Source organism: Mycteria americana, chromosome 7 (genome assembly GCF_035582795.1).
Source record: "Mycteria americana isolate JAX WOST 10 ecotype Jacksonville Zoo and Gardens chromosome 7, USCA_MyAme_1.0, whole genome shotgun sequence".
Classification (NCBI taxonomy): Eukaryota; Metazoa; Chordata; class Aves; order Ciconiiformes; family Ciconiidae; genus Mycteria; species Mycteria americana.
The window spans coordinates 12,454,145-12,477,043 of record NC_134371.1 but is presented as its reverse complement, the minus strand read 5'-3'; the positions used below and the strand labels follow the sequence as shown (position 1 = coordinate 12,477,043).

The window sequence follows — 22,899 nt, the reverse complement described above, 5'->3', positions numbered from 1 at the left end:
TTTCACTTGGAAAAAAAAAATCACAATAGTAGTAGGAGAAGAAAACAGCAACAGAAACTTTACAGTCCACAGAGTATATGAATCCATAGGACAACACCAGACGCTCGAAGTGGTGGTGTATTGATGATGCTTGCTAGTTACTTCAGCGGTTAACATAGCCCCTTTTAGGAGGGGGAGGTGCATCTTGTAATATGGGTAGTCCCCTAAATGTTTTGCTTGGAAACAGACATAGGTATTAACAGATCCAAATGAGCCTTGCTTTTGCTCCTAACTGATTACTGAGATTTGAAAACTAAAGATTTGAAAACTTTTAAGGAATTTCACCTGTCAGTCATTTTAGCCAGTCATTCATCACAGAGAGGCCATGGGAAGGAACATCAGGGTTGTCTTATCTGTTAAATGAACAGCCCTTTATTTGCAAAGGACTTGCAAAGATTAATGAATGCTTGCAAAGATCTTTTAAAGTAGAAATGGGTCAGTGTTTCTGATATCAGTCTTAGGTGGTACTTCATTTTTACTGGGAAAAGGTAATAAATGCATTTTTTATGTAATACATATTTTTATTATTTTTTGTAGGAGTTTGCTCTTCACAAGTTGAATGCTGTTGTCAATGACTTCTGGGCAGAAATCTCTGAGTCAGTGGACAAAATGTAAGAGAAGACACTTATTACTTCAGGGTGTGCTGCTTAAAAAGAACATGAGATATGAAGTGGATGTAGTTCTGGTTGCTTGATACTGGCTAGTACAGCATCTAGCTCCATATTTTCCAGAAAGCAGTAATATAAGTGGATGTGGGGTTGGAGCTGTAGTCCCAAAGATGCAAGTTCGATCATGTGGCCTTAAAGAGAACTGAGCACACAGAGCTGAAGATCTTCTTCCTCTTCTTTGCAGTGAAGTTCTCTATGAAGATGAGGGCTTTCGGAGCCGGCAGTTTGCTGCTCTAGTTGCTTCAAAAGTTTTTTACCACCTGGGAGCTTTTGAGGAATCACTGAATTATGCCCTGGGAGCAGGTGACCTCTTCAATGTCAACGACAACTCGGAATATGTGGAGACGATCATTGGTAAACAACTCTTGTTGCAAAAGAAAAGCTCTTGTGTTGCCAAAACTACTGTAACTTTGAGATTTTACTTGATTTAGCTTCTTTTCTCCGTATTCCTCTTCCTCTCCTTGTATTCATTTAAACTGATGCTGCAGCTAATTTTACCCAGTTTATTTATGCTTTCTTTCTCCTGCTTTGGGATTCTGTAATGGAACTGACTTAGGAGTTCTGGCATTTTTTTCCTATTCTTAACCCTTATTCTATTGCAAGTTCTTAATAGGAAAATTGCTTTGGTTGTTTATTGTCCTTTCTCTCATTTGTGTGCTAATGTTATTACCAATTTCAGCATAACTTTGGAAATAATCAGCTAATAAGTGTAGCTGTGCACCTAACTGAGGGGTACAATTTTTTTTTATCCACCCTTAACAAGATATCAAGTCAGATGTTGAATGCATGCATAATATGAATGTCTTTTTAAAAGTCTTGTCTGCTGGTATCACATACCTTGTACAGGATATGATGGACCAGGGCCGGCTTTCAGTCTCCCCAGCTAGTGGTTACAGTGGAGCTAGGAAGTCTCCTACTGCTCTTTCCTCATTTATTTAAAATATCCTGCCACTTGAACAAAGATCATGTCCTTGGTTCCATTTTAAAAATATCTACTTGGTTTTGGCACTAAAATCGGAGTTTGTTAGGAGAGAATATAAGTATCTTCCACTACTATCTGTATATGACTACACAAATAGTTCTTGTGCCTCACCTTTGTGTAGTCTTCCATATGCTGTATTTGCTGGTAGAATGTGTGTATGCACATACTGGTCTCTTCATTTGTAAAAAAACCTGCAAACATCTAGGAAGTTGACTTCCCCCCCCCCCCCCCCCCCCCCCCGTATTTGTTCAATATCTTTTCAGCAAAATGTATCGACCACTATACCAAGCAGTGTGTGGAGAATGCGGAGCTGCCAGAAGGGGAGAAGAAACCTGTCGATGAAAGGCTAGAAGGGATAGTGAACAAAATGTTTCAGCGGTGCTTGGATGACCACAAGTACAAGCAGGCCATTGGCATTGCTCTAGAGACACGCAGGCTGGACATCTTTGAGAAGACCATCCTTGAATCGGTACGTGCAAGGGACAGGAGGTGCATGTAGCTAATCTCTTCCAGGTATGGATCCAGAAGTGAAATGCAAGATCCATGTTGCTTTGGAACTTGCCCTCTTTTGTATGAACAGAATAAAAGATGAAACTCAGGGGTGTTCGGTTCAACATGTTTATGGAAGGCAGAGCCACTCAGGGCTATCAAGTATAGAGAGACCCCTACCTTTAAGAAATCTCTGAGCTGCAAGTTGCTGGGAGAATATTCCCAGGAAACTTGGCTATGCGCCCTCTTCTTGAGGTATTCCCTGTCAGCTACTAGCAGAGATACGATACTGGACTAGGCAGGCCTTAGGTCAGCGTAATGTAAGAACAGCTCTTTTACCTTGTGCCTGTCATCTGCTGTAATTCACTGTGGGAAGGGATCCTTAGGGCTGGGTAAGTGACTTATTTATGGCAGACAAAACAAAAAAATCCAGTAGTTGGGTGGGCTGCTCTAATTTTCAGTAAGTGGCTGTGTGTAGTCTTAGCCTGCCCTGACTGCAAGGCAATATAGTCTGGCTTTAACATGTTTCACTGGGGGTTTAAGGTAAGTCATGTTACCTAGAAATGGCAGTAAGAGAAGCATGCCTGTAGTCATTTGCAGCAGCTCAGTGGTTGTGTGTAATCTTGTTACACTGCAGTATCTCAATCGTATGCCAGACACGTGGTTTAAATCCTTTAAATTTTACCACTTTTCAGTTTACAGCTTTCCTGTATTTTTGGATGTCTCCCATTTCTGTATACAGGAATGATAGTCATAAGGCATCCATCTTGCTTTCTCTGTTCTGTTTGCTGTCCTATGCATTTACTAATTTAGTTGCCCATTATAAATCCCTCATTTCAAATTACCTTTCTGAGGTCTAGTAACCAAATCTGTTTCTCAGTCTCTAGCAAGAAATAGGTGTGTTTGGGATCTTTTCTTGGTGCATGGTTTGTTTTGCTGACATTTTATGTTAGTGCAGTGAATTTCACTGCATTCAAGAATGATTATTCAAACAAGAAAGGTGAAGAAGGGGAAATAGGTATTGAACTTTTAAATTAATCTTTTGCATGTTTTAACTACTGAATTAAATATTGGTCCTGTACATTTTTTATAGTATTTTTTCTATAAACTGCAGTACACCTGCAAGTAAGCTTTTCTGAAAATGGGAAAGGAAACTGTGAAGGTTTATGTGTGCATGTCTTTTGCTCTGCTTTTTAAAATAGAAAGGAGGTAGCTTTATTTTAATTTCTAAATCCTGCTTGTCAGTCCAAACCCAGACTTGATATCCCTGAATTTTATTTCAGAATGACGTTCCTGGGATGCTAGCCTACAGCTTGAAGCTCTGTATGTCTTTGATGCAGAATAAACAGTTCCGTAATAAAGTCTTGAGAGTTCTAGTTAAAATCTACATGAATCTGGAGAAACCAGACTTTATCAACGTGTGCCAGGTAAACTTCTTGCAGTGGTGCTTAAAGATCAATCAAAAGTTACTCTTCTTTAGATGTATTTGATTTGACATCTACCTGATCTTTGTTTTTTATTCAGTTAAATGAAATATCTTTTCCTGGTTGCATGCTTCAAATATATATCAAAGTGAGATTGACTTGAAAAAGAGATGCGAATATTGCACATTTGGTCAATTTATAGAGAAAGAAACACGTTCAAAGGTTGTTTGGGGACATAGACAACTCTGGCAGAATATTTCGAGCCTGTGTAGGGAGTATCAGATGGTAGGTTCACAGCTTGGAATTTTATTTATTCCTCCAAAGAACATTTATAATGCTTTGGTTTTTGGTAAGCCATTGTCTGAAAGTGTTTAGACAACCAGTTATGAAGTTACTCAGATGTTCTCAGGCCTTTGCCAATCTTGGTATGCCATGTACATGTGACTCAGGAGTGTTATGCCTGTTCCATTTTAGCTGAAGCATCCCTACAAAATGATGCTGCTTTAACGTGCTTTTGAAATTTCTGCTTTTAGTAAGACAACACTGTCAATTTCCAAAGATAAAGCTGCAGAAATAGACAGGCTTGAATGGTGTGTCTTGAATTTGTAATACTTGGTCTTGTTTTTAAACTGACCTATGAAAACTCTTCAAAGATTTATGTTATCTCCTATGAGAGAGAGAGAGAGAATTTTTCTTTCTTTGGAGGGCTGTTCAGTGGAAGTGGCAGATGAGGGAATGGGGAAAATGGTGGGTGGCCTCGGGTAGTGTTGCTTTTTCATTCTGAAGTATGTAATGTCTTCTCCTGATTTATTTATTCTGGCCTCCCCCCTGTTCTTCCCTTCCTCCCGCTCAGTGCCTGATATTCCTGGATGACCCGCAGGCTGTGAGTGACATCTTGGAAAAACTGGTGAAGGAAGATAACCTTCTCATGGCCTACCAAATTTGCTTTGATCTGTATGAAAGTGCGAGCCAGCAATTCTTGTCTTCTGTGATCCAGAATCTCCGCACGGTTGGCACTCCTATTGCGTCCGTGCCTGGATCCACCAACACTGGCACCGTCCCTGGATCAGAGAAAGACAGGTGGGGAGATTGGCTTGAGAAGAGGCGTAATTGTTCGGTTACAGTCCTGCTCTGATGGAGCCTCCTGTTCTGTTTATGGATGCCCATTACAAGCAATGGAGTTACTCCCCTTCATTTAAGTCAGGGTAATAGACAAGACATGCTATGTGGTCAGGGCAAAATTGTATATTACCAGAATCCACTGTTGTTTGACAGAAGGCATTTTCCTTTGCAGTTGAGGTAAGCATGATGCAGTTACTGTGGCTCAGCTAATGAGCAGTAGTTCATTAAGCCATAGTGTGAATTGCTCAGGAATACTCTGATGTCATGTGGTTTTTGCAGCAACTTGTAAAGCTAAGGAAGGGGAGAGTGCAAGCAAAAAGCTCATCGCAGCTATGCGCAAGTTTGGTTTCACATCACAGCTTGTGGTCTGCTACCTGCTTGTGGGAAGAGTGAGCTCAGATGATGCTGTACTGTTACAGACCCTTTTGTACTTGCAGTTAAAAAAAGCTAGTTCAAATCTAGTCTGAGTTTTGTTACAAGTCCTGACATTTAAAACTTGTTCAGTGGTCAATTTCACTGGATCTTAGCTGCAGGAAGCCGCTGTTAAGAAAACCAAAGTTGGCACTAACCATTCCGTATTCTTTATTTCTTCTTTTGATGGCTCACAGGTAACTGAGATCGTTTTGTTTTAAACCTCTGTTTTTAGAGCATTGGCCAATCTATGCTAAGGCTGCTGCCCAGCTTGCGGGCAGCGGAGGAAGTTTGTGCTCCATCTACCCTTTAATCACCAGAGCTATCATCTCTGTACACAACCTGATCCCTGCACTGTCTTTGATAGTGTGTGATGGAGAATGCTGCCTAGATCAAGGCTGGTTAAATATAAGGGCTTATGCAGCTGTGAGGAACTAGGTCTAAATGCTTTTGAATCAGTGATGTGGGCATAGCAAGCATTCTCCTCTCTTCTTTTCCAGTGACATAAAAGGAAAGGCACAGAATAATTTATAAGTCAGCTGTGAAGCATTAGGACAAGGTGCTAACAGCTTAATATGTTTCATTTCCATTTCAACACTCTAGCATCCATCCTAATAGTGATGAGCTTGAGGCTTTCGGGTGAGGATATAATTATCCTTGGTGCCTTTTTTGTTGACCTTCTTTTCTCACCTGTCTCTGCCCTGTCTCTGCCTGTTCATTCCCTACAAGCATCTCTATTTTTGTTGTCTCTATAGATGGAATAAGAGGGTGGGGGTTTCTGGGCCTTTGTCTTCAAGTTCCCTGAAAATTGAATTGGGGAGGAGTTTGCTTCTCAGCAGTGACCTCCAGATAGTCAGTCCTTGTCCTGTCGAAGTCCTGTTTCCAGTCATCATCTCCAAATCCCAGGCTACTCTTTCAGGGCAGTGTTCAGCCATAATTACAGTGCTTGACTAGTTACAAGTGATGAACTGGGTTGCATTTTTTGTTTTTATTTTGTTCCAGTGATGCTATGGAAGCAGAAGAGAAACCAGGAAGCACTTGTGCAGGGAAGTCTGCAGAAATTGTGAGTGCCGTTTCCAAAGTATGCCTTGCTTAGTTTGTTGTGTTCTCTTTGAATCTCTGGGATTGCTAAATTGGTTTGGCTAATTAAGAATGGAATTCTACTTCTGTCTTGCTTGGAGACAAGGTGACAGATTATCTCTGAGGACCAAATATCTGACAGTCTGAAAGTCTAGCAGTTCAGATACTGAAGTTGAGGGAGAGTGGGAAGTGGGTAGATTTTGGCAGGAATTACTGAGCCCCCAAAAAGGGGACAGAAGGATCTGGCTCACGTGTTTGCTTTTTTTTAATACTGAAATAATTAACTTATTTGAGAAGAAAGGGCCTGAAATTTGACTGCTGCTGAGAACCTTAGCTGATGAATTAGCTTGATGCATTTTTTTTTTTTTTTTTCTTTTCCTTCTGAAATCTGGCTGTAGTTCTGGCTGGATAGAACTGATACGGTTCTGCAGGAATGGTAGGAGGGGATGCTGACACACCGTAGTTTCTTTTCCATGAAGGAGGAAGGTGTTGCCTCTGGCTAGCATGGTGGCTGTGTTGCTGAGCCAGCTGTTTAGAATCTTTTTGTTTAGTTTCTTTTCCCAAGTATTAGAGAAAGTGGGTTCCACTTCTAACATGCACATATAGTTGCATTTCTGCATGTAGAATAGCTAATGCAATTCTGACACTTCTAATGCTGAGGAAAGGAAATGCTATTCGAGAGGAAAGTAAAACCCAAGACAAGTTTGTTTTTTCTTTTTCCCCATGGTGCATGTTTGCAAACTAGACTTGGGAACCTTTGAGAGAGTCTTGCAGATCACTTAGAAATTAATCAAGGGCAAAAAGAAGTTTTTTCTTGAAATTATATTCCACAAGGAAAACAAAAGGGGTCGAGTTTCTTGCCCCATCAAGGAACCTGTAAACAATGCTTTTGTGCAGGAAAGGTGCCTTGAATCAGCTTCTGCTGCATTGGCATTGCTGACTGTGCCAAGGGACAAGTATATAAAAACGATATATACGGCCAGAAATGTTCTTGAGCTTTTAATCTTCCACAATTCAGAATGCTGACTACAAAGAAATAATTGAGAGGATTAGTTTAAGGGCTGAACTACTCATGCTTGGCTGGTCTCTGACTAACAATGTCAGTACAAAAAGCTGCAGTGTGCTTTTCACCCTGCTCAGAAGGGGCTTCAGTTGGAACTTTATCTGTGGAAACTGTTCCATCGTGAGGAAGAAGGAGGCTTTCTCAAAGAGCTCTGGAAGATGAAGGTATTAGATTCCTAGTTCTACTAGCCATTGTTCTAAATAAAGCCTGTAGCTCACAAGAATGATGCTGCAGCTCAGCAGGGTCATGCGAAGTGTTGTGGCTTTGTGGTCCTCTCCATTAAAACTTCCATGGAAGTACAGGTTCACATTTATAAAAGTAGTTGCCTCTTGGAGGAGAGTCATTGTACCTGTAAGGCCAAACAGCAGTTTGCAGAATATCAGATGTCACTCATATCCTTTTGCTTTCAATGAAAGAATACATTTATTTTCAAAGAGTCTTTTCTCCCACCTGCACTGTTGTGCACAAAGGGACTTGATTATCTGGGAGGTTTGGGCTCATGCAGCAGTGTCCTTTTAGTCCTACAACCTGATAGATTTTGGAATATGGTGATGGGAACATACAGAGTTGCTTCTCGTGAACTGTATTTTAACAGAGCCATAGTTGGGTTCTCATGTTTTTTCTTCTTTTTGCTTGTATGTGAAGAACCCAGAGCCTAAGGACCAGATCTCGAAAATGATTAAAATTTTAAGTGGGGAAATGGCCATTGAGTTACATCTGCAGTTTTTAATACGAAACAACAATACAGACCTCATGATCCTCAAAAACACAAAGGTAAGGGCTTTGTTAGATATGGTTGTCTTGGATTCATCGGATTCATACTGCATTTGTTTTGACCATGTTGCTATTATTTTACAACATCATCTTATGTTTTAGCATGGCCTTCCTGGGTTTTGAGGATACACATCTGTGGTTTAGTCATGATAAATTAACATTTAAAACTTGAACATGTGAAGCTGAAGAAGAGCTGATTGCACCCAAAGAAGGCCATATAATCAGATTGTTTCAACTTACAGCTAGTATGACCTAATGACAGGTTGCCATTAGCGTGTTGTTTGGGGTCTTTTTTCTTGCTGATTGGTTGTAGAAACTAATCCTTTTTTCCACCCTTTTTTTTGTGGGTTTGTTTTCCATCTGGTCAGTAAGATGGACGAACTCACCCTCCAGCTCCATGACTGATCCATTGTAAATGCTGCTGGTTGGGGAGGGAGGGAGTCAGCCAAGACTGTAGGTTACAGTATGTTGGTATCTTGGTTGAGGTGTTATGTGAAACCACATTTTCAGCTTGGCTAAAGAAATCCTGATATGTGCTCAGAGACTAATATTTCCACATTGAAGACAAAACTGATCAGATACTGTAATGTAGGCAGTGCTAGTGAATTGACTAACTGGTTTTGTTTTGGAAAGTGTTACTCAAGGGTGGGTAAATGAAAACTTACAGGTAAATTAGACTATCTTAAGCTAAATTATTATTAGAAATCATAGGAGAAGTTTTTTATATGTGAAATGAGATGCACATTATCAGCAAAAATGGTACGGGATGCTTGTCAGTGGGTTCATCTGTTTCAGGAGGCACTTCAGATGTATTGGAAAATCTTTTCCATCTGCTGGTTAAGTGCTTGGGAGTAATCCTGCATAGTGTTCCAGGGATGGCTTGAAAACGTCAGCAGCACACGCTATGCAGTGCTCAACTCTGAGAACCAGATGGGGAGTTCTCCAGTTAAGCTGCAATTGAAGTAATCACATTTCTGGCAGAAACTCATAGAAAGGATTGGTTTGCACTGGAAAGATGGGTTGAGGATATATTAGAATGTATTAACAATCTATTAACTTTGATTAAAGGGAAATTGCCAGTTAAATTGAGCATAATTACAATCCATTTTTCTAGTGTACTGGCAAGCATGTTAAGTGACCGAGGGCATATCTTTTGCTGACTGGTGATACTGATTGTTTTTGTTCTTTCAGGATGCAGTGCGGAATTCCGTGTGTCATACAGCAACGGTTATAGCAAACTCCTTTATGCATTGTGGTACAACCAGTGACCAGTTCCTTAGGTAAATCTATGGCAAGGAAGCTCCATTTAGAGGTGTTTGATACTTCCTACGTAGCTTGATACTTCCAAAAGGGTGGCTGCAGAACTTGATGGGCTTAGAGAAGAATAAACAAAAGGTCTGAAAACTGATGTGGTGGCAGAGGGAAGAAGCTGGAATTGTTTCCTTTCTCTGTTCTCACAAACTGGCTTTATTTGACTGCTAACCATATGAGCAGTTTGGAGGGTGGAGATCTGGAATTTCTGTTCTCTTTGTTTACTAGTTGGAGAATTTCTGAGATGATGTATATCTTTTGGTAGAGATTGACAGTGCTGAATGACTCTTGGAAGGGAAATATCAGGGCTGACCTTACCAGGGACTTGAGGAAAGCTCCAGAAACTCTGCTAGAGTTTCTCTCAGAGAGTTGATGGGCTGCATATTGAGCAGTTGTTCTCCTTCTTTCACTGAGGTCACCAGTATCTAGAAGCTTGATGACGACCAGCCAAAAATCAGGGCTGATGAAGGGGAGAGAGGTATAAAGTGGAAATGTGGTTGGCCTTCTTGCCTTCTGGAGCTGCTTTCTGGTTTGAAAGTAGTCTTTAGTGCTGTGAAACCCTGCTTGCAGGATGAGGAATGGGCTGTATGAAAAACTTTGTATAACCTTTCTCTTTTTGTCTTCCAGAGACAATTTGGAGTGGCTGGCCAGGGCCACTAACTGGGCTAAGTTTACTGCTACTGCCAGCTTGGGTGTTATACACAAGGTAACGTTGCATTCATTTACCTCTGTTCAGTATAAATGCTTGACTTGTGAACACTGAAAGCATTGAAATGGGGATTCTGAATAATGCCTGCACTCCAGTTTACCTAGTCTATTGCAAGGCACAGCTGTAACACAGTTTGTATCTTTGCGTTGAAGAAAAGCTGTGCTTTATCAAGTCCATCTCGTCTGATATCTGATGTGGCTTACGGCATCGGATAACAGACAAGATATGAGCATCAAAAAGGTGGTAGGATAACATGGCTCAAGGAGAGAGTCTTCTTCCTAGCTCTCCTCTTCCTTTGTGAGTTGAACAGAGTCAGTAGTTTCTAGCTATTAAAATTGCAGGTGTATATTTCTTAAGTGGTTTTGGGACAGTACCAAAGTCCTTACTGTAGCAAGTTTCAGTAAGTTTGAATGGTGACCTAAGTAGTGGTCATTTTCTTCAAATTCATTCACAGGGAGGGTATATTTAAAGCTGTTTTGAAATAGCAGGAAGTCTTTGTAATTGTTTTGTGTGCCTCAACCCTCATTAAAGTGCTCTAGCGAATGAATTAGTGTAGCTTCAGGCCAAATTTGTCCTGGTTTAGATCAGTGACCAAGTGATTGATGAATACTCGTGTACTGTGGTTAATAAAACCTTAGTGCAGAAGGATTCTTTGCTGATTGTACAGCACTGAAAGGCTGATTTTTTTGCGGAGAAAGTAATGGCTATAACATGTTTTCTCCCGACTTGTTTATATATTATCGTGAAGTGTTTGCATCCACTGTTTTTCACCTTTCACTTCCCGCTGTCGTCCCTTCCTGCTGGACACTGGACATACAGGGTCATGAGAAGGAAGCGTTACAGCTAATGGCAACATACCTACCCAAGGACACCTCTCCAGGGTCAGCCTACCAGGAAGGCGGAGGTCTCTATGCCTTGGGTCTCATTCATGCTAACCATGGCGGGGACATCATTGACTACTTGCTGAACCAGCTGAAGAATGCCAGTAATGATGTATGTACTGGGTTCAGTAATGAACATTTGTTTTGTTGGGAATATCCAGAAGGGTGCTAGCTGGTTTAGAAGTGGGGGTTAGAGGTAACTAAGACCATGGCAGTAGTGTGATACGCCTCCTGTGGGTCTTAAATATAAAGTTTGGTTTTAACAACCTATTGCTCAAGGTTTAGGTAAGATTTTTAGGAAATTCTTACATATTTGACAGTGAATCTAGCTTCATCTTTCTTACTACTTGTATATCTACTTTGTTTTGCTAGTGGACCTGCAGTATTCAGGTACTGTTATTGCTTATGGCTTAGCTGTCAAAGGAATAAGCCGCAAAACGCTTCTGCTGCCCTGTAGGTTTAGTGCATCTTATACAAAAAGAAGTGTTTTACTTCACCACTTACTATTTGTAGACCTCTATGAAAAGTCTCTTTTTAAGTTAGGAATAGATGAGTATTTTCCCAGTATATGTTCCCTTCGTCTCTTTGGGGAATTTCAGACTGCTACTTTAAAAATTCTGTGAACGGATCCCACTTGTCTTACCGCAAATGTACTGCATTTCCTGTGTCCGTTGTTAGAACAAAAGAGGATGTAGACTGTTTAAGAGGGTACTGATTTACCGTTCTATTCAAAAGCTATTACTAGGCAGCAATTTTTACACATGGCACAGATTTATGGTTTTACATAAATCACTCAGTGGGGAAAAAGACCTTAAAGATACTTCAGATCTTGTGTTATGTGTAAAGCTTCTGATACTCATTGTTTACGGGCTTTTGAACTGCCGTTTCTATTCTATTTTTTGCCTCTTTCATCAGAGTTACTGCCTGAGACGGTGAAAGTGGTATTTCTAACAGGTCAGGGGATCATTTTGGGTGGTTTGGGGCTAAAAGTTTGCAGCTTTATATTGATGGAAAGATGTCTGCTTCAGCTGAAGCCATATTGTTCCCTGTTTTATAATGACTGAACTTGCGTATGCTTCTCTAGATTGTCCGACATGGTGGCAGCCTGGGTTTGGGTCTGGCTGCCATGGGGACAGCACGTCAAGATGTGTACGATTTGCTGAAAACAAATCTATACCAGGATGATGCAGTGACAGGTAAATGTTCTGCTTTCAAAGCAAATAACCATCTGAGGCCTTATCAGGCATCTGGGTTTTTTTGGTGGGGTTTTTTTTCAGGTTTTCTGTTAGCAGCATAGATTGCTTCTAGGTTGCCTTAGCTGCGTTTTATTTACTGACCTTTTCCTGATCATCATGGTTCTTTAGTTATGTGGCGGTAATGTTCAGAGGTCCTGTCAGGACTGGTCTGTGGCACTATGCCAAATATTGATATGACATGCTAGGTCTTTAAACAATCCCTTATTTTGCTCTATTCTTTCCTTTGTCATACGCTTTTTATTTAGTGTGGTTGATCTCCAGAGCCATGTGCCCTTTTCGGCTGAGAGATAGGCTTGGAGAAGCTTGTGGGGGCTACCGCTGCATTGGCAGGGGTTCACAGGAAAATTATCTCAACAGCTCTTGGCCCAAGGAAGAGAAAATTGAACTTGGTAGGGAAGAGCACTAAGTTGTAGCTGGTAGGTTATCATTACAAGCACATTTGGCCATGAATAGTGGAGTTGCTGGGCATGGTGGTGTCCAGAAGTGATCTGTTGGCCTACATCTTGTGTGATTCTCTAGATGTAATATTTACTGCTTCTGGGAACAGAGTTCGCTTGATTTTTTTGCTTTTCTGTGCTGTGCAGGTGAGGCAGCTGGCCTGGCACTGGGATTGGTTATGTTGGGATCTAAAAATGCTCAGGCTATTGAGGACATGGTTGGCTATGCACAAGAAACCCAGCATGAAAAGATTTTGCGAGGCCTTGCGGTTGGAATTGCTCTGGTCATGTATGGGAGGATGGAGGAGGCAGATGCTCTCATTGAGAGTCTCTGCAGAGATAAGGTAAGTTTAGCTGTGACTTAATCCCTGTCCCTTTTGTTGCACGGGTGACCTTCCTGTCCTTTGTGAAATCTCCAGCTATGGTGGGTTGGCTGTTTCAAACCAGGGAAGTTCTTACATAGGTCTGAAGTGGGGCCGTTTCACAGGTTGCTTCACTCTGATCAAAAATACAAGAACAACAGTGCTTAGCTGTGTATTTCTTTAGTCTCATACTCAGTCTCCATAGTCCTGTGAGCAGCAACAAGGAGCAGAACAGGGTGTGATGGTTAAAAACAGATGAGACTTGCTGTAGGTGAGTCATCCTGAAGGATCTAGTAGTGGTCAATAGCAGCTAGTGAATAAGAAGCAGAATGACACATCTGCCAGATACTCTCTTTGGCATTCTGTGGCATAGTAACTTTCTGTCCCCCTGAAACTGGTAATGACAACCCTGCTTTGGTGATTGTCCTGTTACTCATCCCTAATGAACAATTAAGCAGTGAGGCTACCTGTTTGCAGATCCCAGGCCCAAGAGTGGAACAGATTTAAAGTCAGAATTACTGAGTCTCTGTTTGGATGGATGTTAAATATTGATGCTTTCTGTTCCAGGATCCAATTCTCCGTCGTTCTGGCATGTACACTGTTGCTATGGCATACTGTGGCTCAGGGAACAACAAGGCTATCAGACGCCTACTGCATGTGGCTGTAAGTACTGTGGGCTTAGGAGCACATAGCAAGAAATTTGTGGTGAGAGAATAAGCACATCACTTTGACAGGCTTTGTTTCTACAGTGTTAATGTTCTGGTCCAAATCAGAGATTGTGAAGTGATGAAAGCTTTCCTTAATACTATGAGTAGAAATAACAGGCTCTTCTGACATTAGGATAAGTAGACTTTCAGCAAGAGAATATTCAACCTGGCATCACAAAAAAGGAACATATTAAAAAATAAAACATGATCCTAAAGTAGTTGGTAATGGGTTTGCAGTGAATAGTCTGTGTAATGATGGGCTGGGGAAAAAACAACTTAAGCTGTAAAAGATGAGGTCTGTCTGCTCTTTGATAGGCTTGCAGTCATAGTGTATGAACAAGGGTGAGGCTGTTTCAGCTAAGGCTGAACATGATTGTTAACTTTCTTTCTCTGTAATCCTGCCTTCTTGATTAACTTGTGTCCCTAACACCTGGCCTGAAATGTTGCAGAGTCCTCAAGTGTTTTAACTATCTTCTGAATGTCCTGTTTTCCCTTTTGTAGGTCAGTGATGTGAATGATGATGTGAGGCGGGCAGCTGTCGAGTCACTTGGTTTCATTCTGTTCAGGTACAGTATCTTCCTTGGTCGTTTCTACAGCCTTCAATTGATGTCTGTTACATTTTCAGGAAATGTGTATGCTATTGCTTTCACAAAATGACTCAATTGCTAACTGAACGGAGGTTGAAAAGTCAAAAAATCGAGCGAAACTAAAACTTGGTTCAGAATTAGAAGCCTTCCTTAATGTTCAGCAGATGCTTAATGAGCCTTTCTATAGGTTTCCGGACTTACGGCATAATTGAATACAGTTAGATGAAGTTGACGAATAGAATGAAAAATTAATATTTGCAGGATTGAGAGTTAATTAAAAATTAAATATACAATGCTTGTGCCAGGCCTCTTAAAGGCAGCAGTACTCAAACAAATATGTCTGCCTAATTGCTATCTAAAAAGTTCCTGGAGGTTGTGACTTCAGTAAAAATAATCTGAAGAAGGATGTCAAAATAGTCTTTGTTTTTTAAGTATCCACTGTTAAATCCTGACAAGTTACTGGGCTTACGCTGTGGTAATGTAAGCACATCACAAAATAGTCATGATGTTTGCTTTGGTTCTCTAAAGTGAAATCTGTCTCTGAACTGGTATTTTGTAGTGCTCTGTAGTTCCCTAGGTAAGAGGTGTTTGGGGTGGTTGGTTTTTTTTTTTTTTTTTTTTTTGTTTTGTTTTTATTATTAGATTGAGGAATTAGAAGGCTCCCCAAGGACTACACCTTCATCTGTTAATACAGTAATCTGTGTGATCTGAGTACTGAGCCAAGCTGCAGCCTTTGAGTGTGTCTGAGAGGAGGTAGTGGATACGTGAGTCCAGGACTCCAATTTAAAAATCTTTGTTCGTATCTTCTTTGGGTTAGTGGCAGTATGTAAATTCATCCTAAAAAGCAGGATAAGAGGTGCATAAAGCTGGAATTTAAAAACTGTGTTACTGATATGACCAGTCAATTTGTCATTAACCAAGTTGTTCGTCATGTAGAAATTACTCTGCTCCATTCCGTTTTGTCTGAAGCATATTCTGGCTGCAATTAAATGTAGTTTACAAACAGAACGAATTCTCTCTGTGGGCAGCAGGTGTCTCTCAAGAGCTTCTGCTCTGTTGCTTTCAATGAGCACAGATCATTCCTTGCTGCATAGCGATCTGTGTCTCTCCTGAAGCCAAAGGGTCTGTTTAACTGGCTTCTGCATCTGTGTACAGAAGGAAAATTCCATGCAGGCCTTCCATAGTTTCAGGCATCTTTTTTCCAAACAGGTTGTGACACAGCACTTTTGATCTCTGATTTCAGTGTAATTTTTCTTTTCAACAAATGCAAAACATAATTGGACATTGATAGCTCCTACCAAAATGAGAAGCTTTCAAGGCTCTGAGCTAAACCATTTACCATGTGCTGGCATCTTGTTGGAGCAAGATAGTTCTGGGCCTGTCCATATCCAGCAATGAGGAAATGAGTGACATAATCTTTGACTCTTTCACCTGCTCTGCAGTGGTTCAGATCTTATCCTGCCTCTTTCCCTTCCCTTTCTGGAGAGGTACAGTCCAAAACCTGCTTGCACAATAGGGAGGAACATTTCCTTGTAAATTCCAGTGTCCACCTTACTTGGTAGCAAAGGACTAAAACTTTTTAGCTGATTATCACTGGCTTCTGAAGGCAAAAGGCTTGTGTTAGGCTGTTGTAGTTGCTAACACTTTTCACTTGATAACTTTCACAAATTCCATGATCAGTTGTTTTGCTTTAAGACACAGTTCTGGAGGGAGCCCTTGATTTGTCTAGCCCAGACCCCTGCATTCACGTGCAGCGATGGAAGGGATTTTCTGCTTAGAGGGCCCCACGGATTACCCCCTGCATTACTCTAATTATAAACCAAAAGCTGTGTTTCAATTCCTGGAAAGAATATTGTCCATCGGTGTAGGGAATCTAGAAGCTGGTTTTACATTTACCTTTCCTGTTTGCTGAAACTGCTAGTTAGCGCTAATTGTGTGCTCTGGCCTGTCTCAACACTGCAGGCGTGCAGAGACATATAGAGCAAGCGAGCTGTGAGTTTGTCAGATTTCATGGCTAAAATAACATCTCTTTCTTAGGACTGTTGTTTGTTGAAGTCTAACTGGATTTACTTGTCTTAAAGGCCACTAATACAGCATTGAATACTGGCGAGAGGCAGTGATCTGTCAGCTGGTAGGTATGCAGAGCTTTCAAATGAAGTGTTTTGTGATGGGAGGTGAGCAGGTCTGTAACACGGTGGGCTAAGCCCCAGAAGTTAATCGTGTCTCATGTGAAGGAACACGACTGAAGCTCCTGTGAGAAGAGGTCTTGTTGAATTCTTTGTATATGCTTCCAGAAAGGGAACTGTGAAGTCAGGATTGAAATAAGAGAATAAATTTGTTTAATATGGTCTACATTTTTCTTGGGGAATTCATGCCATTACTGTAGGGTTGAACATGCTGGAAGTATAACTTCATCTGCTGGGTTGTACACTACAGCAGCAGCAGTATGCACAGACTTGTGCTTCTGTCTGTTCCTCCTATAGGAATAATCCATATAAGAGTGGCGGTTACATAGTCAGAGGGTAGTAATTTCCTTAAAAGCGCCATTGGTGAACATGACAGAGCTAGAGCCCACAAATTTACTTTGTGTCATAAATACCTAGTTTGTTTTCTCCTTTAGTTACAGCTGTCTGTGAATAAATGTTCTTCCTCTTGGATTTGAACTAAAAGTGTCATAAACATCACAAAGCCAGCTATTTTTAGGTAATACGTTTGCATAGCAGAACATTCTGTAAGGCTTTTCTGTCCTTGTTTACCTCTGAGTCTTCCTTGCTAGGAAGGTTTACCTTGTTTACCTCTTCCTTCCTTGCATGTACACATACATGCAACCGTGTACATTCAAGGGCACAGCTTGGCTTTTATGACTAGAGTTAATGAAAGCAGCATAGAAACAGAGTAAAATGTGATGGAACGTAATGTAATAAAACATGACCATTTTTAAAGCAACAAGGTTTTGCTTTAACTTGAAGATTAACTTTTTAATTTTCTTTTAAGCACAGGAATTTTTTAGGGGTTTTTTTTGTGTTATGAAAATGGTTTTTTTTGTGTTATGTGTTTTCGAGTGTGTTATGAAAGATATCAAATTACCCAGTTATGCCATTTGGTACTTTCCTTAGCATGTAATTCCTTAAGAGAATTTCTATTCCTTAACATACCAAGTGAAAACACTCTGTGGTTATGGCTCTCTTTAAATTAGTATCAGTTGGGATTTTTTGTAACTGCAATACCTTTTATCTTCTCAGATAACTTAAAAAAATGTTAAAATGCACTTTCAGCAGTGTTCAGGAGTTTTCTTCCTACATTCTTTTCCAAAGTTGTCTTTGATGCCTGGAACAAAGGTGAAAAGTTGGTGAAATTCTTGCTTCTGTAACAGGATCACTAGCTGTGTTTGCTCAGCAAGTCCTGTGGTACTTTGAGGGTAAGCCATGTAAGGAACGCTTGATGGACTCTGCATTGCTCAAAACATCAGCTATGGTGCAAGAGTTTTGAAGGGATTAGGGGAGTAGGGGTTAATATTGCTATAGCAGTTACACACTTGGATGTTGGATGCATGCTTGCCTGGCTGTGTGAATGTCTGCAGGCAAGTCGCTCCAGGGAGCAAAGCAGTAGCAATCATACTGCTTGAGCTGCAGAATACATTGTGGGGTCCTGTTCATATGGCACAAAACTAACTTCCTTGTTCTAGTCTTGGACTCCCTAAAGCTTTCCAGGGGGCCATGTATGTAGAATTGAAGCTTGTTGACCAGCAGTGTTGCTGCTGTTAATTCTGTTTTTGCTGACTGTTTAGAAGCAGACCACAGGTCTGCAGACTGGGGATTGAAAGCACAGCTTGCTGGCTATAGGACTTGGTATAGCTTTTTTTCCCTCTCAGCTTAGTGCCTTACAAAAATTAGGCACTAGTTATGTGTTTTGCAACTGATCATTTTCATGCCACCATATTAAATTATCAGAAAATGCTCTGGTGCAAGAGAATCATTTCAAAACTATCTCCTCCTTTCTTCCTTTTCACAACTCACAAGACAGTCAAAATAGTACGGCATAAAAACCTGAGACTTTTTACATCTTCTCTCTATTTAAAAATGGCCACCTCTTACAGGAGACACTTTTTAAGTACAATGTTATTGTAAAATGGTACAGAGGCATGAATAAAGCTTGAGATGTTTGGAGATTGCAGTGTGGATGCAGGGCTGTACAAGAAGCTGTATTGTGAAATAGCAAGAAGAGAAGTGATATATGGACTTGGCTACTGTAATGTGTCTCTGTTCTCCTAGTCCTGATACTTTTGCCAGTGATCATAGATAGCAAACTTACCTTATTGTTGATGTTTAGTAGAAAGAGGGACTAACAGATAAAGTGGTCTATAAAATATTTATCACGGCTGTTGGAAAACAGCATTTAAGGCACTTGTGATTTCTGGTCAGCCCTTTTCTTTTTTTAACACTATTATGGTGAGATGGAAAACACAATAAATTTAAAATGTTTTACTTTTTAAAATGGAAAGAATTATTTTTATCTTAATTTTTTCTACTTTAGATCGTGAATTGATCTTTGTTTATATTGCAGAATGAGATGTGATTGGTTTATGTAGTCAGCTTTGGTTTTATATTGCTATATGTTAGAGCAATGCTGCAGTGTACTGGAACACTTTATATAAGAAATGGGGAGGTAGATGTCGTAGATATAACAAAACTGGTTAGGGAGAAGGCTTCAATGTGGGATGCAGCAGTGCTTGAAAGCATCAACTAAAAAGGTTTAATGCTCTCATAGCAGTTAAGTCCAGGGGAATAAGAGCCATGGGGAAGTAGGACTTAAGTTGTGGTGCTGCTTCTGCCTTGGTGCAATATTGTTGGGAAAAGGCTAAGGGCAGGAGAAGGAACAATGCAGCCTCTTGAGAGTCCCAAAAGGAAGATGTAGTCTTGGCTGATAAGTGTAGGCTACCCAAACAAGGAGAACTCTGCGTGGCTTATGTTCAGTGCTTCATTTTAGGATGATGCAAGTGAAATACAAATGTTTCCTGCTTTTGTATTCTTCGTGTTTACATAGCCTTTGATATTTTAACACTATATATTTGTTTTAAAGCAAACACAGATCAGATACTTGGATTTTGTTCCAGGAAGACTTGGACAGTTTGTTTTCTTTAACTCCTGCAACCTACCTTTATCCAGTAGGCAGATGGCAGATTTCCTGTGTAATTATGAGGCTAACAGTCACTCTAACGTGATATGTACCAGTGACTTTTTCAGTGTATTAATTGTGAAGTAGAAGAATTTAGTGAAACATACCTGCTTGTTAACTCTTGCGTAGGAAAGATTTAAAAGGGTTTTGTTTACTTTCCAACCCATTTTATCTTTGTCTTATTCAGTCTTCCTGGGGGAGGAGTATGAGGGTCCCTTTCAGTGAAAGGTTAATAGTAACAGAAATCTTACTATAATCAGAAGAAGCCCTAGACTTTCACTGAAGTCTTTGTGGATTTGAAAATGCCTTTATCTGCAGGTCTGAAACTGGAAACAGAGCTGTGTGTCTTCACTAACCGAACTGGAGTGCATTGGAGAAGTCCCTTGGCATCTCTGGCAAAACTAATCTAACCTCTAATGAAAATTGTAGCTGTACAATCAGATTGCACAAATACATTCATTGTTTCAAACACTGCACTATGACATCTTGCATTAATTCTTTCCCTGCTATTGTTTTATCTTTGTTCTAGACTATTTGTATGCATGAGATTTTACTTACTTTGGAAAATAGGGCTCAGAGCCTTATATCACTTGAAAGCTTTTGAAAATTTCAGTAAGTGTTTTAACTTTCTACTGTAAACTGGAATGTCTACACAGATGAGTAAATTAATATGATTAGTTTAAATCTGAGATAGTTTCTTCAGCCTAGCTTGTACCCTGCTGAAAACTCAAAAGTATTCCTTCGGGAGGTCATTTGTGCCTTAGGGCCTAAAAATACTGCCTATAGTGCCCATAATACGCCTGTAAGCTTATATATAAAGATTTTCAGGTCACTAAATCACAGTATGCATGAGAGGAGGGAGAGAAACCAGGCTAGTATGTTGCCCCCCACACCTCTAATTCCAGAAAAATATTTTCAGTTTCTCAGATTATACACACTAAGGCTTTTTAACTGAGTAACTAAACATTTTAAGCAGTGCAATTTATAACTAAATTGGTTGTCTGACCAAATCCTTGAATTTGGTTTAAAACAACTGTTCAGTGACTGAAGTTTCAAATTAAGTCATCAAAAATGCTGAGATTCTTTGAGCCATTAAATGAAGTTGATTAATTATTTTTTTATGGCAAAAACTTCCTATTGGATTTTATTAGGGAGTATTGATGTGCATCTTGCAGAATAAAAGGCTCATTTGTTGTGCAGGGTTTAATGAATTTGGAAATGAGTTGCTATCACCTGTCTAGAACATTTGTAAAGAGGATAGTTCAGAGAGCAAGAAGCTCCTTATTTTTAAGAGCATGATGTTGTTTTTCAGCGGTTGGAAAGGACCTCAATACCTGGATGCAAGGAATCTTAGATGTGGCTAGACAAGTAGGGTTTGACATGAATTATTAAAAATAAGAGTAAAAATGGACAGCAAGCCATCTTTCCTATTTTTGTAACTAGCCTCACATTTAAAAATGAAAAAGCTTCCTCTCCTGTTCTGCAGGGCAAAAGCCTTTCTTCGCAACTGGAGAAAACAGCGCGTCTCATGGGAATGGACACTGACGGTAAACACTGTGGTGTCAATGCCAAAGCAAAAATACAGAAGTTACTTCTCTCCTGACTGTTGTTTTTGCCATGTTGATGGCTACCTAGAGAGCCAAAGGGGAAGTGAAACAAAGGAGTGCTTCTTAGCAGTTGTACATAGGCATCTTTATCAATTTGATGAAAGAAATCTAATGCTTCATGGTAATATTAAATCAGTCCTGAGCACTGGCCAGAACTCTGGGACTCCTGGCTCCAGCTTGCAAGGCAAAGAGCCAGAAGAGCTCTGGCGAGTGTCCTGCCTCTTTGGGCTCCAGTGTCCCAGGTTGTTCAGTATGCCTTTACCAGGTTTACTGTGCTTGTATTACTTTACCTTTTAAGGCTGATGTTACATATGACAGCCTAGAATAAGATTTAGGGGAGTAATGCTTTTGCTTTCTCATACCAACTTGCAGGGCTGTAGATTTTTCCACAATAAGAAAATGGTGTAGGAAAATTACATTTTCTGTGAAGCACCATAAAAAATCAGTGTGCCTCTTGTATGCTGGTGAACAGCTTTATAGCATCCGGTGTCTCTTCTCAGTGCCTTGACTTCTGCTTAATACTGGATTTTTTAACTGTATTTTGATGCATTTGAAAATTGATACTAGTACGGCCAGGTGTGATGTGGTTAGGAAGAGTTTTACACTTGGAGAATACAAGATAAGTGATAAGTAAATATTTCTGGCTGCCTAAAAGTTTTCTGGTAGAATCTGAACTAAAGGCTTGCAGTTTATAGAACCCCAGATGGTTTGGGGCTGGCTTTGCAAAATGTGTTTTATATCACCACAGCTGAGATTAGCTGAATTTCTTCCTTCTCTATTTCTTAGGGTGGCTTAAAGGTCATCCTAAGAAAGACTTTGTTTGTGTGTTTTTTGCTTCATTTTGTCTTGGTCTTTTGTTGCTTTGTTTGGTTGGGGTTTTTTTTTTAAGATATTCCCTTTATTTGCATTCACTCATTCTGTTAGGCTTCAAACTCCATTATTTTGCCCTCTGCAAGACTGCTGAGGTGGATATATTTATAGGTAGTCCTTATGTCCATGTCTCTGCTGTAATTTTTAATTAGACAGGCAGCCAGAACATCAACTAAATATCTCCTAATGTATTTTAAATAATTAAACAACAAAAAAACCCCATACTTGTCCATTGTTCTTCTAAAATGTATTTCTTCCCATAGTGCTTGTATGTTGCAGATCAGCTTTGACTTTTGTCTGTCTTGCTTCTCTAGTAGTTTAAAAAGAAATTAAATATGCCAGATAGAAGTTTCTGTGATAATGAGGAAAGTTGAACTACCTAACTGTGTAAGTTATCATTTTATGTATTATGTAGAGGCCATAGAGCTGGCCAGGTGGTTGGTTTGGCATGGCCAGATTCTGAAAGAACTGAGAGCATTTCACTTCAGAGAAAGGAATGGGGTGGGGGTTTTTTGGTTAAATGGGAAGTGCGTGACCCCTTTGTCCTGTAAAAAGGTCTTGTGTTCTACTAGCAAGTGACTGCAAACCTGTGACCACTTATTATTTAGGCTGCTATCTTTATGAAGGAAGCTGGAAGCTATAAAAATACTCACTTCACAGCCAGCATGTAAAAATATATTTTATGTATTTGTGTTACTTAAAGATGATGCTTGTGGATGTAGTCCTGAGCCTCCTGTCTCGCTTGTCAGTACCACATGAGCAGCTAGTTACCATACAACAAACTTCTGCTTTCTTACAGTAGCTTGCAGTGACTCTCTTATTTTCAATCATGTCTTGCTAATGAAGGTAATGTCTTTGTTCAAATCTGTTCTTGTAGATACAGTTGCTAAAACAAGATCTCTGCTGTCCGTTATGTTGTCCTTTTATTTCATAGTTCTGCATCTT

At 40.1% G+C, this 22,899-nt stretch overlaps 1 protein-coding gene across 3 annotated transcripts in view; it reads left to right on the top strand.

The window, feature by feature from the left end:
* PSMD1 (proteasome 26S subunit, non-ATPase 1) overlaps nt 1-22,899 on the top strand; it is a 75,443-nt gene that overhangs the window by 3,053 nt on the left and 49,491 nt on the right. For 2 of the 3 annotated variants that reach the window (XM_075507068.1, XM_075507069.1), the window contains 14 exons: nt 577-650; nt 892-1,061; nt 1,953-2,158; nt 3,462-3,605; nt 4,456-4,682; nt 6,138-6,198; nt 7,924-8,052; nt 9,244-9,332; nt 9,991-10,069; nt 10,892-11,065; nt 12,038-12,149; nt 12,794-12,990; nt 13,576-13,671; nt 14,217-14,281. In XM_075507068.1, the coding sequence (XP_075363183.1) occupies nt 577-650; nt 892-1,061; nt 1,953-2,158; nt 3,462-3,605; nt 4,456-4,682; nt 6,138-6,198; nt 7,924-8,052; nt 9,244-9,332; nt 9,991-10,069; nt 10,892-11,065; nt 12,038-12,149; nt 12,794-12,990; nt 13,576-13,671; nt 14,217-14,281 (1,823 nt within the window). The remainder of the gene's footprint in view (nt 1-576; nt 651-891; nt 1,062-1,952; nt 2,159-3,461; nt 3,606-4,455; nt 4,683-6,137; nt 6,199-7,923; nt 8,053-9,243; nt 9,333-9,990; nt 10,070-10,891; nt 11,066-12,037; nt 12,150-12,793; nt 12,991-13,575; nt 13,672-14,216; nt 14,282-22,899) is intronic. The other variant, XM_075507067.1, reaches the window with a different exon arrangement.